Genomic DNA, 17,202 nt, shown 5'->3' with positions numbered 1-17,202 from the left:
TTAGGCTTGTGTGCAGCTGCTCGGCCATGGAAACCCATTTCATGAAGCTCCAGACTAACAATTATTGTGCTGACGTTGCTTCCAGAGGCAGTTTGGAACTCTGTAGTTGCAACCGAGGACAGACTATCTTTACACACTACGCGCTTCAGCACTCGTGGGTTACGTTCTGTGAGCTTGTGTGGTCTACCACTTCGCAGCTGAGCCGTTGTTGCTCCTAGACGTTTCCACTTCACAATAACATCACTTACAGTTGACAGGGGCAGCTCCAGCAGGGCAGAAATGTGACAAAATGACTTGTTGGAAAAGTTGCATCCTATGACAGTGCCCCGTTGAAAGTCACTGAGCTCTTCAGTAAGGCCATTCTACTGCCAATGTTTACCTATGGAGATTGCATGACTGTGTGCTTGATTTTATAAACCTGTCAACAACGGGTGGGGCTGAAATAGCTAAATCCACTCATTTGAAGAGGTGTCCACATACTTTTGTATATATAGTGTATCATCTGCCACTGAACCACTGAACGTTAAGTTTGTACTGTAGGGAAGACAACAGTCGACAGCTATGTGCTCAACATACCTACAGTGAGGGAGAGTGCATTCTGGGAGTAAACGTAAGGAGAGAGTCCAGTGCCTTCGTAACTCTCGACAATCTCAAGTGTGTGATTGGGCATCTGAGAATACTGTGGCATAAACACAGGAAAAACACTCATCAACACAGGAAAAACAAAGTGGGCGTCTCACAAATGGCACCCTATTCCCTATGTAGTGGACCACCACATGCCGCTTGGGGCGGCAGGTAGCCTAGTGGTTAGAGTGTTGGACTGGTAGCCATCAGGTAGCCTAGTGGTTAGAGTGTTGGACTGGTAGCCATCAGGTAGCCTAGTGGTTAGAGTGTTGGACTGGTAGCCAGCAGGTAGCCTAGTGGTTAGAGTGTTGGACTGGTAGCCAGCAGGTAGCCTAGTGGTTAGAGTGTTGGACTGGTAGCCAGCAGGTAGCCTAGTGGTTAGAGAGTTGGGTCAGTAACCAGCAGGTAGCCTAGTGGTTAGAGCGTTGGACTAGTAGCCAGCAGGTAGCCTAGTGGTTAGAGTGTTGGACTGGTAGCCAGCAGGTAGCCTAGTGGTTAGAGCGTTGGGCCAGTAACCAGCAGGTAGCCTAGTGGTTAGAGCATTGGACTGGTAGCCAGCAGGTAGCCTAGTGGTTAGAGTGTTGGACTGGTAGCCAGCAGGTAGCCTAGTGGTTAGAGCGTTGGGCCAGTAACCAGCAGGTAGCCTAGTGGTTAGAGCGTTGGGTCAGTAACCAGCAGGTAGCCTAGTGGTTAGAGCATTGGACTGGTAGCCAGCAGGTAGCCTAGTGGTTAGAGTGTTGGACTGGTAGCCAGCAGGTAGCCTAGTGGTTAGAGCGTTGGGCCAGTAACCAGCAGGTAGCCTAGTGGTTAGAGCATTGGACTGGTAGCCAGCAGGTAGCCTAGTGGTTAGAGTGTTGGACTGGTAGCCAGCAGGTAGCCTAGTGGTTAGAGCGTTGGGCCAGTAACCAGCAGGTAGCCTAGTGGTTAGAGCATTGGACTGGTAGCCAGCAGGTAGCCTAGTGGTTAGAGCGTTGGGCTGGTAGCCAGCAGGTAGCCTAGTGGTTAGAGCGTTGGGCTGGTAGCCAGCAGGTAGCCTAGTGGTTAGAGCGTTGGGCTGGTAGCCAGCAGGTAGCCTAGTGGTTAGAGCGTTGGGCTGGTAGCCAGCAGGTAGCCTAGTGGTTAGAGCGTTGGGCTGGTAGCCAGCAGGTAGTCTAGTGGTTAGAGCGTTGGGCCAGTAACTGAAAGGTTGCTGCATCAAACCCCCGAGCTGACGGTACAAATCTGTCGTTCCGCCCCTGAACAGGCAGTTAACCCACTGTTCCTAGGCCATCATTGAAAATAAGAATTTGTTCTTAACTGACTTGCCTAGTTATTAAATAAAGGTTGTTTTTTTTTATTTATAATTTTGACCAGGGCTCATAGGGAATAGGGGGCCATTTGGGACATGAAAACATATGTGATGGAACATATCAAATCATACTTTATTTGTCACATGTGCCGAATACAACAAGTGTAGACTTTACCGTGAAACGATGAATACAACAAGATAAATGCTTACAAGGCCTTAACCAACAGTGCAGTTCAAGAAGAGTTAAGAACATATTTACCAAGTAGACTAAGGTAAATAATTATCATAAATGACATAGCAATCAATCATCACCATGCTGGGTGGACGACCTGTGAACTATAGTGAGAAAGCCCTGCTCGGTGGCCGACCTGTGAACTATAGTGAGAAAGCCCTGCTGGGAGGACGACCTATTAACTATAGTGAAAAAGCCCTGCTGGGAGGACGACCTATGAACTATAGTGAGAAAGCCCTGCTCGGTGGACTAACTATGAACTATAGTGAGAAAGCCCTGTTGGGAGGACAACCTATGAACTATAGTGAGAAAGCCCTGCTCGGTGGACTAACTATGAACTATAGTGAGAAAGCCCTGTTGGGAGGACGACCTATGAACTATAGTGAGAAAGCCCTGCTCGGTGGACTAACTATGAACTATAGTGAGAAATCCCTGCTGGGTGGACGGCTTTTCCACTTTCCTTAACACTCTCTGCTGTCAGCACATACTGTATATGTCTCCCCACAGGAGACAGGGTTCATTCCCGGTCTCCAACCTTCCTACTACTCAGTTTCTACAACTGTCTAAGAAAGCATAAAATAAACAAATCCTCACCAGCTTCCAGCACTGGGGCTTGTTCCCATTGGTCCCACAGACAAACAGACTGTCCTGAAACTTCTGGATAACAGTGATGACATTCTTACATGGACCCTGGGAAAGGGTTAGAATAAGAACGTTAGAATCAGAACGTTAGAATCAGAACGTTAGAATCAGAATGTTAGAATCAGAACGTTAGAATCAGAACGTTAGAATCAGAACGTTAGAATCAGAACGTTAGAATCAGAACGTTAGAGCTAATTGTTTATAAAAGCGTGTGTTGTGTATAGTGTCAAACATTAAACAAAAAAACTTTGTAATGACAGTATATCGCTACAAAAAACATTCTAAAGCAACCGTTGAAGGTCAACATTGTTAACAACACCAGTGAGAAAACTCTCTTACTGCATGAGTTCAACCTGATCAACAACTAAATAGAAAGTAGGACTTTAAGCTTTGGGAAACAGCTGAACGGTAAAGTTGGCAGGCTGTAAGTGACCCTAGAAAAACAGAGACGAGTTTAAGAGAGATTGAAAGAAAAGCCAAAGAAATCCAAGATAACTTAGACTTGGATATAGCGCACCTAGCATCGAGGATAGACAATATGGAAGCCAATACGACCAGCGCAAACCCAAACCAATTCACTAAATTAAACCCTGAAGTGTCCATCATCACAGCAGGCCAACCATTCAAACAAGGAGAGGATGTGATGGAGAGAGCGGGGTACTTCTGACAGAGGGATCCCGATGCAGGACGTAGTAGCAGCAGAGTGGATGTAGACCTAGTAGCAGCAGAGTGGATGTAGACCTAGTAGCAGCAGAGTGGATGTAGACCTAGTAGCAGCAGAGTGGATGTAGACCTAGTAGCAGCAGGTGTTACCGTTATCAGGTGTTACCGTTATCAGGTCCGTTATCAGGTCCGTTATCAGGTGTTACCGTTATCAGGTGTTACCGTTATCAGGTCCGTTATCAGGTGTTACCGTTATCAGGTGTTACCGTTATCAGGTCCGTTATCAGGTGTTACCGTTATCAGGTGTTACCGTTATTAGGTCCGTTATCAGGTCCGTTATCAGGTGTTACCGTTATCAGGTGTTACTGTTATCAGGTCCGTTATCAGGTCCGTTATCAGGTGTTACCGTTATCAGGTGTTACCGTTATCAGGTCCGTTATCGGGTGTTACCCTTATCAGGTGTTACCGTTATCAGGTCCGTTATCAGGTCCGTTATCAGGTGTTACCGTTATCAGGTGTTACCGTTATCAGGTCCGTTATCAGGTGTTACCGTTATCAGGTCCGTTATCAGGTGTTACCATTATCAGGTGTTACCGTTATCAGGTGTTACCGTTATCAGGTGTTACCGTTATCAGGTCCGTTATCAGGTCCGTTATCAGGTGTTACCGTTATCAGGTGTTACCGTTATCAGGTCCGTTATCAGGTGTTACCGTTATCGGGTGTTACCGTTATCAGGTCCGTTATCAGGTGTTACCGTTATCAGGTGTTACCGTTATCAGGTCCATTATCAGGTGTTACCGTTATCAGGTGTTACCGTTATCAGGTCCGTTATCAGGTGTTACCATTATCAGGTGTTACCGTTATCAGGTCCGTTATCAGATGTTACCGTTATCAGGTGTTACCGTTATCAGGTCCGTTATCAGGTGTTACCGTTATCAGGTGTTACCGTTATCAGGTGTTACCGTTATCAGATGTTACCGTTATCAGGTCCGTTATCAGGTGTTACCGTTATCAGGTGTTACCGTTATCAGGTCCGTTATCAGGTGTTACCGTTATCAGGTCCGTTATCAGGTCCGTTATCAGGTGTTACCGTTATCAGGTGTTACCGTTATCAGGTGTTACCGTTATCAAGTCCGTTATCAGGTCCGTTATCAGGTGTTACCGTTATCAGGTGTTACCATTATTAGGTGTGACCGTTATTAGTTGTTACCGTTATCAGGTGTTACCGTTATCAGGAGTTACCGTTATCAGGTCCGTTATCAGGTGTTACCGTTATCAGATGTTACCGTTAATAAGTCTGTTATCAGGTCCGTTATCAGGTTTTACCGTTATCAGGTGTTACCGTTATTAGGTGTTACCGTTATTAGTTGTTACCGTTATCAGATGTTACCGTTATTAGGTCCGTTATCAGGTCCGTTATCAGGTGTTACCATTATCAGGTGTTACCGTTATCAGGTCCGTTATCAGATGTTACCGTTATCAGGTGTTACCGTTATCAGGTCCGTTATCAGGTGTTACCGTTATCAGGTGTTACCGTTATCAGGTGTTACCGTTATCAGATGTTACCGTTATCAGGTCCGTTATCAGGTGTTACCGTTATCAGGTGTTACCGTTATCAGGTCCGTTATCAGGTGTTACCGTTATCAGGTCCGTTATCAGGTCCGTTATCAGGTGTTACCGTTATCAGGTGTTACCGTTATCAAGTCCGTTATCAGGTCCGTTATCAGGTGTTACCGTTATCAGGTGTTACCATTATTAGGTGTGACCGTTATTAGTTGTTACCGTTATCAGGTGTTACCGTTATCAGGAGTTACCGTTATCAGGTCCGTTATCAGGTGTTACCGTTATCAGATGTTACCGTTAATAAGTCTGTTATCAGGTCCGTTATCAGGTTTTACCGTTATCAGGTGTGTCCATTATCAGGTGTTACCGTTATCAGGAGTTACCGTTATCAGGTCCATTATCAGGTGTTACCGTTATCAGGAGTTACCGTTATCAGGTCCATTATCAGGTGTTACCGTTATCAGGAGTTACCGTTATCAGGTCCATTATCAGGTGTTACCGTTATCAGGTCCATTATCAGGTGTTACCGTTATCAGGTCCATTATCAGGTCCTCCTCAGTCTCCTCAGGTAGGTCCTCCTCAGTCTCCTCAGGTATGCCCTCCTCAGTCTCCTCAGCCAGGTCCTCCTCAGCCTCCTGAGGTAGGTCCTCCTCAGCCTCCTCGGGTAGGTCCTCCTCAGTCTCCGCAGGTAGGCCCTCCTCAGTCTCATCAGGTACGTCCTCCTCAGTCTCCTCAGGTACGTCCTCCTCAGTCTCCTCAGGTAGGCCCTCGTCAGGTAGGTCCTCCTCAGTCTCCTCAGCCAGGCCCTCCTCAGTCTCCTCGGGTAGGTCCTCCTCAGTCTCCTCGGGTAGGTCCTCTTCAGTCTCCTCAGGTAGGTCCTCTTCAGTCTCCTCAGGTAGGTCCTCTTCAGTCTCCTCAGGTAGGTCCTCTTCAGTCTCCTCAGGTAGGTCCTCTTCAGTCTCCTCAGGTAGGTCCTCCTCAGTCTCCTCGGGTAGGTCCTCTTCAGTCTCCTCGGGTAGGTCCTCTTCAGTCTCCTCGGGTAGGTCCTCTTCAGTCTCCTCAGGTAGGTCCTCTTCAGTCTCCTCAGGTAGGTCCTCTTTAGTCTCCTCAGGTAGGTCCTCTTCAGTCTCCTCAGGTAGGTCCTCTTCAGTCTCCTCAGGTAGGTCCTCTTCAGTCTCCTCAGGTAGGTCCTATTCAGTCTCCTCAGGTAGGTCCTCTTCAGTCTCCTCAGGTAGGTCCTCTTCAGTCTCCTCAGGTAGGTCCTCCTCAGGTAGATCGTCTCCTTGTCTCTTGCCAAAGTTATACAGAACTGCAACTGCAGTAATGACTGTCAGGGTAGTGTCCATCTTCGTGCAGAGCCTTCAGGCAGGGGGATCTTTTGTTCCACACTCCAAAAACTCTCTATGAGACCTCTTGTCAGGATATGAGAGGTGTTGTATTCTCTCTCTTCAGGTGCCTGGGGCTTTAAAAGGGGAGTCATAAGGTACCCACGACAGGCATATCCATTGTCACCTAGCAGGGGCCTTCATATGCTCCCCTTTCCAGCATTGCACACAGTTTACTATTGTCAAAGATTCTGCTGGCATGGCTGGATCTTGGCCATTTAGCTAGGATGTTGGTGAGCTGACCTTTGACATCACAGACAGCCTGCAGGTTGATGGAGCAGTAGGATGTTGGTGAGCTGACCTTTGACATCACAGCCAGCCTGCATGTTGATGGAGCAGTAGGATGTTGGTGAGCTGACCTTTGACATCACAGACAGCCTGCAGGTTGATGGGGCAGTAGGATGTTGGTGAGCTGACCTTTGACATCACAGACAGCCTGCACGTTGATGGAGCAGTAATCTTTCTGATTACTTGTGAAGTCCAAAAAGGCCCCCATCCACTATCCGGTTACATAGAACCGTAGGGCCACCAGGAGCTGAAGTACTGGGGGTACAGCCACAATCCTATCCCTCCCATACTTCATGGTTGGTCTTTCTTTCCAGTTGCATTACAGAGTCCTTGGAGAAGCAGTATCTCCTTGACAACTCATCGTTATCATGAAACTCAACAGGATTCAACGGTCTCTAATTATTCTCTGAGGAACTCTGTCGTTTTGGTCTCTCCACGGTAGATATGCTGCCCATTTTATCTGTTTATACCACCTCAAATGGCAGTTTAGAATTAATCTCCAATCTAAGTTAACATTTAAAACATTTTTTATTGAGCAACAGGCTTAGAATTTATCTAGGTTTAAAGTGAAAACTAAATTTAGATTAGAGGAAGGATTTCATTTAACTAGGATTAGTTGGTGTAACAAGATTAATAGATAAAACCTTGATTTAAACCAGTTTAAGAGGTTATCCATGTTGGTGCAACTCACCCACAATGTGGGCTGGGCATCATGCAGGCGCATGACATTAGAATAAAATCAATCAATCAATCATATTAATATGGACAGATACCATTCAAACATTACCATATTAAACACACAACAGTCAGGTGCATTGCACCAGCACACTGTGCTTCTACACCTGCATTGCTTGCTGTTTGGGGTTTTAGGCTGGGTTTCTGTACAGCACTTTGAGATATCAGCTGATGTACAAAGGGCTATATAAATACATTTGATTAGATTTGCTAGTAATGTTGAAGGGTAAATTAGATCAAAGGTTATATATTATTCAGACAGCCGGGGGGAAATGGAACCATATCTATTCTCAGTTTTGATTAAAATGAGTGTGTATTTCCATGCTATGCTGAGTGCTGATCCTCTGACCCTGAGGAAGTCTCTAAAAACTTCTAGTAGACACTAATATGAATCAGGGTGTTGTCAACTTTCAATAAAAACCTGTCAGTTAATATAGTTTTATATACAATTTACATTGTTGATAATACAAAATATTCCAAAACATGCATCCCGTTTGCAACAACGCACTCAAGTTATACTGCAAAAAATGTGGCAAAGCAATTCACTTTTTTTGTCCTGAATACAAAGTGTTATGTTTTGGGCAAATCCATACAACACATCACTGAGTACCACTCTCCATATTTTCAAACATAGTGGTGGCTGCATCATGTTATGGGTATGCTTGTAGTCGTTAAGGACTGGGAAGTTTTTCAGGATAAAAAAATAAATAGAATGGAGCTAAGTACAGGCAAAATCCAAGAGGACAACCTGGTTCAGTCTGATTTCCACCAGACAATGAGAGTAGAATTCACCTTTCAGCAGGAACACAAGGCTAAATCTACACTGGAGTTGCTGACCAAGATGACAGTGAATGTTCCTGCATGCCCGAGTTACAGTTTTGACTTAAATCTACTTGAAAATCTATGGCAAGACTTGAAAAGTGTTCTCTAGCAATGATCAACAACCAATTTGACTGAGCTTGAAGAATTTTGAAAATAATCATGGGCAAATATTGCACAATCCAATCTTAGAGACGTACCCAGAAAGACTCACAGATGTAATCACTCTTAGAGACTTACCCAGAAAGACAGTTGTAATCGCTGCCAAAGGTGTTTCTACAATGTATCGACTCAGGGGTGTGAACACTTTTTTTTTTTTTTAAAGTTATTTTTCTGTATTTCATTTTCAATATATTTTTTACAATTTTGAAAAACAAATGTTCACTTTGTCCAATATCAGGTATAGTGTGTATAGTGTATATAGTGTATAGTGTGTATAGTGTATAGTGTGTATAGTGTATAGTGTGTATAGTGTATAGTGTGTATAGTGTATAGTGTATAGTATGTATAGTGTATAGTGTGTATAGTGTATAGTGTGTATATTGTTTAGTGTGTATAGTGTATAGTGTGTATAGTGTATAGTGTGTATAGTGTGTATAGTGTACAGTGTGTATAGTGTGTATAGTGTATAGTGTGTATAGTGTATAGTGTGTATAGTGTGTATAGTGTGTATAGTGAATAGTGTGTATAGTGTATAGTGTGTATAGTGTGTATTGTGTATAGTGTGTATAGTGTATAGTGTGTATAGTGTATAGCGTGTATAGTGTATATAGTGTATAGTGTGTATAGTGTGTATAGTGTATAGTGTGTATAGTGTATAGTGTGTATAGTGTATAGTGTGTATAGTGTGTATAGTGTGTATAGTGTATAGTGTGTATAGTGTATAGTGTATATAGTGTATAGTGTGTATAGTGTGTATATAGTGTATAGTGTGTATAGTGTGTATAGTGTGTATAGTGTGTATAGTGTATAGTGTGTATAGTGTGTATAGTGTATAGTGTGTATAGTGTATAGTGTGTATAGTGTGTATAGTGTATAGTGTGTATAGTGTATAGTGTATAGTGTGTATAGTGTGTATAGTGTATAGTGTGTATAGTGTGTATAGTGTATAGTGTGTATAGTGTATAGTGTGTATAGTGTATAGTGTGTATAGTGTATAGTGTGTATAGTGTGTATAGTGTGTATAGTGTATAGTGTGTATAGTGTATAGTGTATAGTGTGTATAGTGTGTATAGTGTATAGTGTGTATAGTGTATAGTGTGTATAGTGTATAGTGTGTATAGTGTGTATAGTGTGTATAGTGTGTATAGTGTGTATAGTGTATAGTGTGTATACTGTGTATAGTGTATAGTGTGTATAGTGTATAGTGTATAGTGTGTATAGTGTATAGTGTATAGTGTGTATAGTGTGTATAGTGTGTATAGTGTGTATAGTGTATAGTGTGTATAGTGTGTATAGTGTATAGTGTATAGTGTGTATAGTGTATAGTGTATAGTGTGTATAGTGTATAGTGTATAGTGTGTATAGTGTGTATAGTGTATAGTGTATAGTGTGTATAGTGTGTATAGTGTGTATAGTGTATAGTGTATAGTGTGTATAGTGTGTATAGTGTGTATAGTGTGTATAGTGTATAGTGTGTATAGTGTGTATAGTGTGTATAGTGTGTATAGTGTGTATAGTGTATAGTGTGTATAGTGTGTATAGTGTGTATAGTGTGTATAGTGTGTATAGTGTATAGTGTATAGTGTGTATAGTGTATAGTGTGTATAGTGTGTATAGTGTACAGTGTGTATAGTGTATAGTGTGTATAGTGTGTATAGTGTGTATAGTGTGTATAGTGTATATAGTGTGTATAGTGTATATAGTGTGTATAGTGTGTATAGTGTGTATAGTGTGTATAGTGTGTATAGTGTGTATAGTGTATAGTGTGTATATGGGTGAGAAGAAAACCTGGAATAAGTCAAGAGGTATACGTTCTGAAGGCGCTGTATGTGGATTTACTCACCTCTCCACAGGTCTGTCCAGCTGTCGTGCCGAGTGGGAACAACTGCAGAACAAAAGACATGATTGAGAAAACATTGCCCTGTTTAACCTTCCCTGCCTCAGAGCTGTACAAGGCTCTGCTTTGGCTGAATCAGGAGGTTTTCATGCTGTAAACCAACATATATCCAGGTTATTGCTTAACTCAAGAGGAATGCATGACTTTCATCTCAATATCCTGATTTTTTTGTGTATAGTGTATAGTGTGTATAGTGTGTATAGTGTATAGTGTGTATAGTGAATAGTGTGTATAGTGTATAGTGTGTATAGTGTGTATAGTGTATAGTGTGTATAGTGTATAGTGTGTATAGTGTATAGCGTGTATAGTGTATATAGTGTATAGTGACTTTCATCTCAATATCCTGATTTTAAGAGCAAACTAACTTGGCCATCAGCGTAAATATTTGAGATACCAGCATTTATTCCCTAAGTACCACAAAACACACAGTATTTTCAGCTTGAAAGTAGACATTCCTCCTAGCATTGTTAATATAACTAAATGTGCTTATGTCTCTGCATGGCTGGCTCTTTGGGGTTGTAGGCTGGGTCTCTGTAAAGCACTTACAACTGCTGATGGGGGGGAAAAAAGGCCTTTATAAAATACATTTGAGTGAATATGGATTGAAACTGAAATCTACCTATCTGATGACAGACTTATCCTGACAGTGTAACAATAATGGCTTTGAGATGTCTACTGTTGATATGTATGTAGCCCGCTGTGGCATTGACGTTATTATTTAATGTCTGGCTTTTGTAGCAAACCTAATGGCTATTATAGATCTCAAAGGGCCAGACATCGTTGCGAAGGTCACAGACGTCTAGCCCTGTGAGACTAACCCAACAAACAAGCACCATGTTCTAGAAAGGAGAATATGACATTCAACATACTGATACGAATTATTAAACAAAGGACACTGCATATAAAATGAGCATTGTTTTTTATTTTTATATTTAACCTTTATTTAACTAGGCAAGTCAGTTAAGTGATTGCCTTACCCCACTAATCTTCTACATTTGCACACACTGTACATATATTTATTTTCATGATGTATTATTGACTGTATGTTTGTTTTATTCCATGTGTAACTCTGTGTCGTTGTTTGTGTCGCACTGCTTTGCTTTATCTTGGTCAGGTTGCAGTTGTAAATGAGAACTTGTTCTCAACTGGCCTACCTGGTTAAATAAAGGTGAAATTAACATGTTTTTAAAAGACGAGCGACCCAGGGATGTGTTTGCGTTGGGGACCTTTAACAGAATGTGACTGGCAGAACGGGTGTTGTATGTGGAGGATCAGGGCTGTAGTAGATATCTCAAATAGGGGGGGGGGGGGGCTAATTGTGATCTAATAGGGGGGGGGGCTAACTGTGATCTAATAGGGGGGGGGGGCTAACTGTGATCTAATAGGGGGGGGGGGGCTAACTGTGATCTAATAGGGGGGGGGGGGCTAACTGTGATCTAATAGGGGGTGGGCTACTGTGATCTAATAGGGGGGGGCTAACTGTGATCTAATAGGGGGGGGGGGCTAACTGTGATCTAATAGGGGGTGGGCTACTGTGATCTAATAGGGGGGGGCTAACTGTGATCTAATAGGGGGGGGGGCTAACTGTGATCTAATAGGGGGGGGCTAACTGTGATCTAATAGGGGGGGGGGCTAACTGTGATCTAATAGGGGGGGGGGGCTAACTGTGATCTAATAGGGGGTGGGCTACTGTGATCTAATAGGGGGGGCTAACTGTGATCTAATAGGGGGGGGGGCTAACTGTGATCTAATAGGGGGGGGCTAACTGTGATCTAATAGGGGGGGGGCTAACTGTGATCTAATGGGGGGGGGGCTAACTGTGATCTAATAGGGGGGGCTAACTGTGATCTAATAGGGGGGGGGGGGGGGCTAACTGTGATCTAATAGGGGGGGGGGGGGGGCTAACTGTGATCTAATAGGGGGGGGGGGGGGCTAACTGTGATCTAATGGGGGGGGGGGCTAACTGTGATCTAATAGGGGGGGGGGGGGCTAACTGTGATCTAAAAGGGGGGGCTAACTGTGATCTAATAGGGGGGGGGGGCTAACTGTGATCTACTGGGGGGGGGGCTAACTGTGATCTAATGGGGGGGGGGGCTAACTGTGATCTAATAGGGGGGGGGGCTAACTGTGATCTAATAGGGGGGGGGGCTAACTGTGATCTAATAGGGGGGGGGCTAACTGTGATCTAATAGGGGGGGGGGGGCTAACTGTGATCTAATAGGGGGGGGGCTAACTGTGATCTAATGGGGGGGGGGGCTAACTGTGATCTAATAGGGGGGGGGGGCTAACTGTGATCTAATAGGGGGGGGGCTAACTGTGATCTAATAGGGGGGGGGGGCTAACTGTGATCTAATACGGGGGGGGGGCTAACTGTGATCTAATAGGGGGGGGGGGGCTAACTGTGATCTAATAGGGGGGGGGGGCTAACTGTGATCTAATAGGGGGGGGGGGGCTAACTGTGATCTAATAGGGGGGGGGGGCTAACTGTGATCTAATAGGGGGGGGGGCTAACTGTGATCTAATAGGGGGGGGCTAACTGTGATCTAATAGGGGGGGCTAACTGTGATCTAATAGGGGGGGGGGGGCTAACTGTGATCTAATGGGGGGGGGGGCTAACTGTGATCTAATAGGGGGGGGGGGCTAACTGTGATCTAATAGGGGGGGGGCTAACTGTGATCTAATAGGGGGGGGGGGGGCTAACTGTGATCTAATAGGGGGGGGGCTAACTGTGATCTAATAGGGGGGGGGGCTAACTGTGATCTAATAGGGGGGGGGGGGGGCTAACTGTGATCTAATAGGGGGGGGGGCTAACTGTGATCTAATAGGGGGGGTTGGCTAACTGTGATCTAATGGGGGGGGCTAACTGTGATCTAATAGGGGGGGGGGGGCTAACTGTGATCTAATAGGGGGGGGGGCTAACTGTGATCTAATAGGGGGGGGGGCTAACTGTGATCTAATAGGGGGGGGGGGGCTAACTGTGATCTAATAGGGGGGGGGGGGGCTAACTGTGATCTAATAGGGGGGGGGGGGGCTAACTGTGATCTAATAGGGGGGGGGGGCTAACTGTGATCTAATAGGGGGGGGGGGGGCTAACTGTGATCTAATAGGGGGGGGGGGGGCTAACTGTGATCTAATAGGGGGGGTTGGCTAACTGTGATCTAATGGGGGGGGCTAACTGTGATCTAATAGGGGGGGGGCTAACTGTGATCTAATAGGGGGGGGGGGCTAACTGTGATCTAATAGGGGGGGGGGGCTAACTGTGATCTAATAGGGGGGGGGCTAACTGTGATCTAATAGGGGGGGGGGGCTAACTGTGATCTAATAGGGGGGGGGGGGGCTAACTGTGATCTAATAGGGGAGGGAAGGAAAGGGAACAGAGACTGTGTGTACCAACCTCTACGATTCGACTGTACTCCACATCAATCTGAAAGACAAAGTCTGTGCCTCCAACGTACAGCTCATCACCATCTTCTGGTTGGAAGAAGACTGTGTGGTTCTGAGGAAGGTTGTATTCCAGCCGGTCTTCTATCCTGTCTGGAGGAAGGAATAGAATAGAATCTGTATGGTGCTGGATGGTGGTACGGCCATAGAAAGAATGAGATGCATTAGCTATTATTTACGATTATTAATTATATTTCTCTGGGAACCGTAGAAGGTTTCAGAAAACAAAATGGGGACAAAGCAAGAATGTACATTTGAAGAAATGAAAAAAATAAAAAATAACTGTTTTCATAATATTTGTGGGTAGATGTCAATACAGTAGTGTTCCACAGACAACTGTAATGCTGTTTTATGTCCGTGTGGCACTATTCATTCACACACAAATGATGGAAAGCATCATGTTGGTGTAATTTCCTACAGTGTCATTCTACAGAGTCAAGTAGCATCGGTATTCGTTTCACATGCTATTGAAGTCATCATGTAGACCTTACGCAGTCATTCCCATGCAGTGTGACATTCTGTTGAATTATATTATTAGGTTAAGCTAATTATGTTCCATTTAGGGTTAGGCTAATTAATTTCCATTTAGGTTTAGGCTAATTTTTTACATTTAGAGTTAGGCTAATTATTTACATTTAGGGTTAGGCTAATTCATTTCCATTTAGGTTTAGGCAATTTTTTTACATTTAGGGTTAGGCTAATTCTTTACATTTAGGGTTAGGCTAATTCTTTCCATTTAGGGTTAGGCTAATTCTTTCCATTTAGGGTTAGGCTAATTATTTACATTTAGGGTTAGACTAATTCTTTACATTTAGGGTTAGACTAATTATTTCCATTTAGGGAAGGGCTAATTCTTTACATTTAGGGAAGGGCTAATTCTTTACATTTAGGGAAGAGCTAATTATTTATTTGAATGAAACGGACCATAGAATGACGTAAGGTTAACGTCCTCATGTGGCGTTCTTGTAATTTTAAGTCCCCAAGTACAATAAAGTAGCCCTCGGGTATTTCATTCTGTTTCCCTGGGCTACATCATTCTGTTTCCCTGGTCTACATCATTCTGTTTCCCTGGGCTACATCATTCTGTTTCCCTGGGCTACATCATTCTGTTTCCCTGGGCTACATCATTCTGTTTCCCTGGGCTACATCATTCTGTTTCCCTGGGCTACATCATTCTGTTTCCCTGGTCTACATCATTCTGTTTCCCTGGGCTACATCATTATGTTTCCCTGGGCTACATCATTCTGTTTCCCTGGGCTACATCATTCTGTTTCCCTGGTCTACATCATTCTGTTTCCCTGGGCTACATCATTCTGTTTCCCTGGTCTACATCATCAAATTCATCAAATGTATTTAAATAGCCCTTCGTACATCAGCTGATATCTCAAAGTGCTGTACAGAAACCCAGCCTAAAACCCCAAACAGCAAGCAATGCAGGTGTAGAAGCACGGTGGCTAGGAAAAACTCCCTAGAAAGGCCAAAACCTAGGAAGAAACCTAGAGAGGAACCAGGCTACATCATTCTGCAGCCCTGAGCTATATCATTCTGCAGCCCTGAGCAACATCATTCTGCAGCACTGAGCTATATCATTTTGCAGCCCTGAGCTATATCATTCTGCAGCCCTGAGCTATATCATTCCATAGACCTGAGCAACATCATTCTGCAGCCCTGAGCAACATCATTCTGCAGCCCTGAGCTATATCATTCCATAGCCCTGAGCTATATCATTCTGTAGTCCTGAGCTATATCATTCTGCAGCCCTGAGCAACATCATTCCGTAGCCCTGAGCAACATCATTCTGCAGCCCTGAGCTATATCATTCCGTAGCCCTGAGCTATATCATTCTGTAGTCCTGAGCTATATCATTCTGTAGTCCTGAGCTATATCATTCTGTAGCCCTGAGCTATATCAATCCGTAGCCCTGAGCTATATCATTCTGTAGTCCTGAGCTATATCATTCTGTAGTCCTGGGCTACTTCATTTTGTTGCCCTGAGCTATATCATTCTGTAGCCATGAGCTATATCATTATGTAGCCGTGGGCTACTATCATTCTGTAGCCCTGAGCTACAGTATATCATTTTGTAACCCAGGGCACATCATTCTGTAGCCCTGAGTCAAATCATTCTGTAGCTATATCATTCTGAATCCCTGAGCTAAATCATTCTGTAGCCCTGAGCTATATCATTCTGTAGCCCTGAGCTATATCATTCTGTAGCTATATCATTCTGTAGCCCTGAGCTAAATCATTCTGTAGCCCTGAGCAAAATAATTATGTAGCTATATAATTCTGTTTCCCTTAGCTACATCATTCTGTAGCCCTGAGCTATATCATTCTGTAGCCCTGAGCTAAATCATTCTGTAGCTATATCATTCTGAATCCCTGAGCTATATCATTCTGTAGCCCTGAGCTATATCATTCTGTAGCTCTGAGCTATATCATTCTGTAGCTATATCATTCTGAATCTCTGAGCTATATCATTCTGTAGTCCTGAGCTATATCATTCTGTAGCCCTGAGCTATATCATGCTGTAGGTTTTTCATTCTGAATCCCTGAGCTATATCATTCTGTAGCCGTGAGCTATATCATTCTGAATCCCTGAGCTAAATCATTCTGTAGCCCTGAGCTATATCATTCTGTAGCCCTGAGCTATATCATTCTGAATCCCTAAGCTATATCATTCTGAATCCCTGAGCTATATCATTCTGAATCCATGAGCTATATCATTCTGTAGCCCTGAGCTATATCATTCTGAATCCCTGAGCTATATCATTTTGAATCCCTGAGCTATATCATTCTGAATCCCTGAGCTATATCATTCTGAATCCCTGAGCTATATCATTCTGAATCCCTGAGCTATATCATTCTGAATCCCTGAGCTATATCATTCTGAATCCCTGAGCTATATCATTCTGAATCCCTGAACTATATCATTCTGAATCCCTGAGCTATATCATTCTGAATCCCTGAACTATATCATTCTGAATCCCTGAGCTATATCATTTTGAATCCCTGAGCTATATCATTCTGAATCCCTGAGCTATATCATTCTGAATCCCTGAGCTATATCATTCTGAATCCCTGAGCTATATCATTGTGAATCCCTGAACTATATCATTCTGAATCCCTGAACTATATCATTCTGAATCCCTGAGCTATATCATTTTGAATCCCTGAAATAAATAATTATGTTTAGTTCTAATGCTGTCTCTCTGGGTGATAGTTCTAATGCTGTCTCTCTAGGTGGTAGTTCTAATGCTGTCTCTCTAGGTGGTAGTTCTAATGCTGTCTCTCTGGGTGGTAGTTCTAATGCTGTCTCTCTAGGTGGTAGTTCTAATGATGTCTCTCTAGGTGGTAGTTCTAATGCTGTCTCTCTGGGTGGTAGTTCTAATGCTATCTCTCTAGGTGGTAGTTCTAATGCTGTCTCTCTGGGTGGTAGTTCTAATGCTGTCTCTCTGGGTGGT

General features: G+C 43.8%; 1 protein-coding gene across 1 annotated transcript in view; it reads right to left on the bottom strand.

Annotated features, from left to right (window-relative positions):
- The window catches only part of sema7a (semaphorin 7A (JohnMiltonHagen blood group)), a 72,114-nt gene that overhangs the window by 46,713 nt on the left and 8,199 nt on the right, over window positions 1-17,202 (bottom strand). The window contains exons 2-5 of the mRNA XM_036969371.2: window positions 13,693-13,832; window positions 10,245-10,286; window positions 2,739-2,834; window positions 577-679 (exon numbers count right to left, since the gene is read on the bottom strand). Coding sequence (XP_036825266.2) covers window positions 577-679; window positions 2,739-2,834; window positions 10,245-10,286; window positions 13,693-13,832 — 381 coding nt within the window. The remainder of the gene's footprint in view (window positions 1-576; window positions 680-2,738; window positions 2,835-10,244; window positions 10,287-13,692; window positions 13,833-17,202) is intronic.

Source organism: Oncorhynchus mykiss, chromosome 4 (genome assembly GCF_057628025.1).
Source record: "Oncorhynchus mykiss isolate SJ-2025 chromosome 4, ASM5762802v1, whole genome shotgun sequence".
Classification (NCBI taxonomy): domain Eukaryota; kingdom Metazoa; phylum Chordata; class Actinopteri; order Salmoniformes; family Salmonidae; genus Oncorhynchus; species Oncorhynchus mykiss.
The sequence above is the reverse complement of the archived record's forward strand: the minus strand, read 5'-3'. Positions and strand labels throughout refer to the sequence as shown.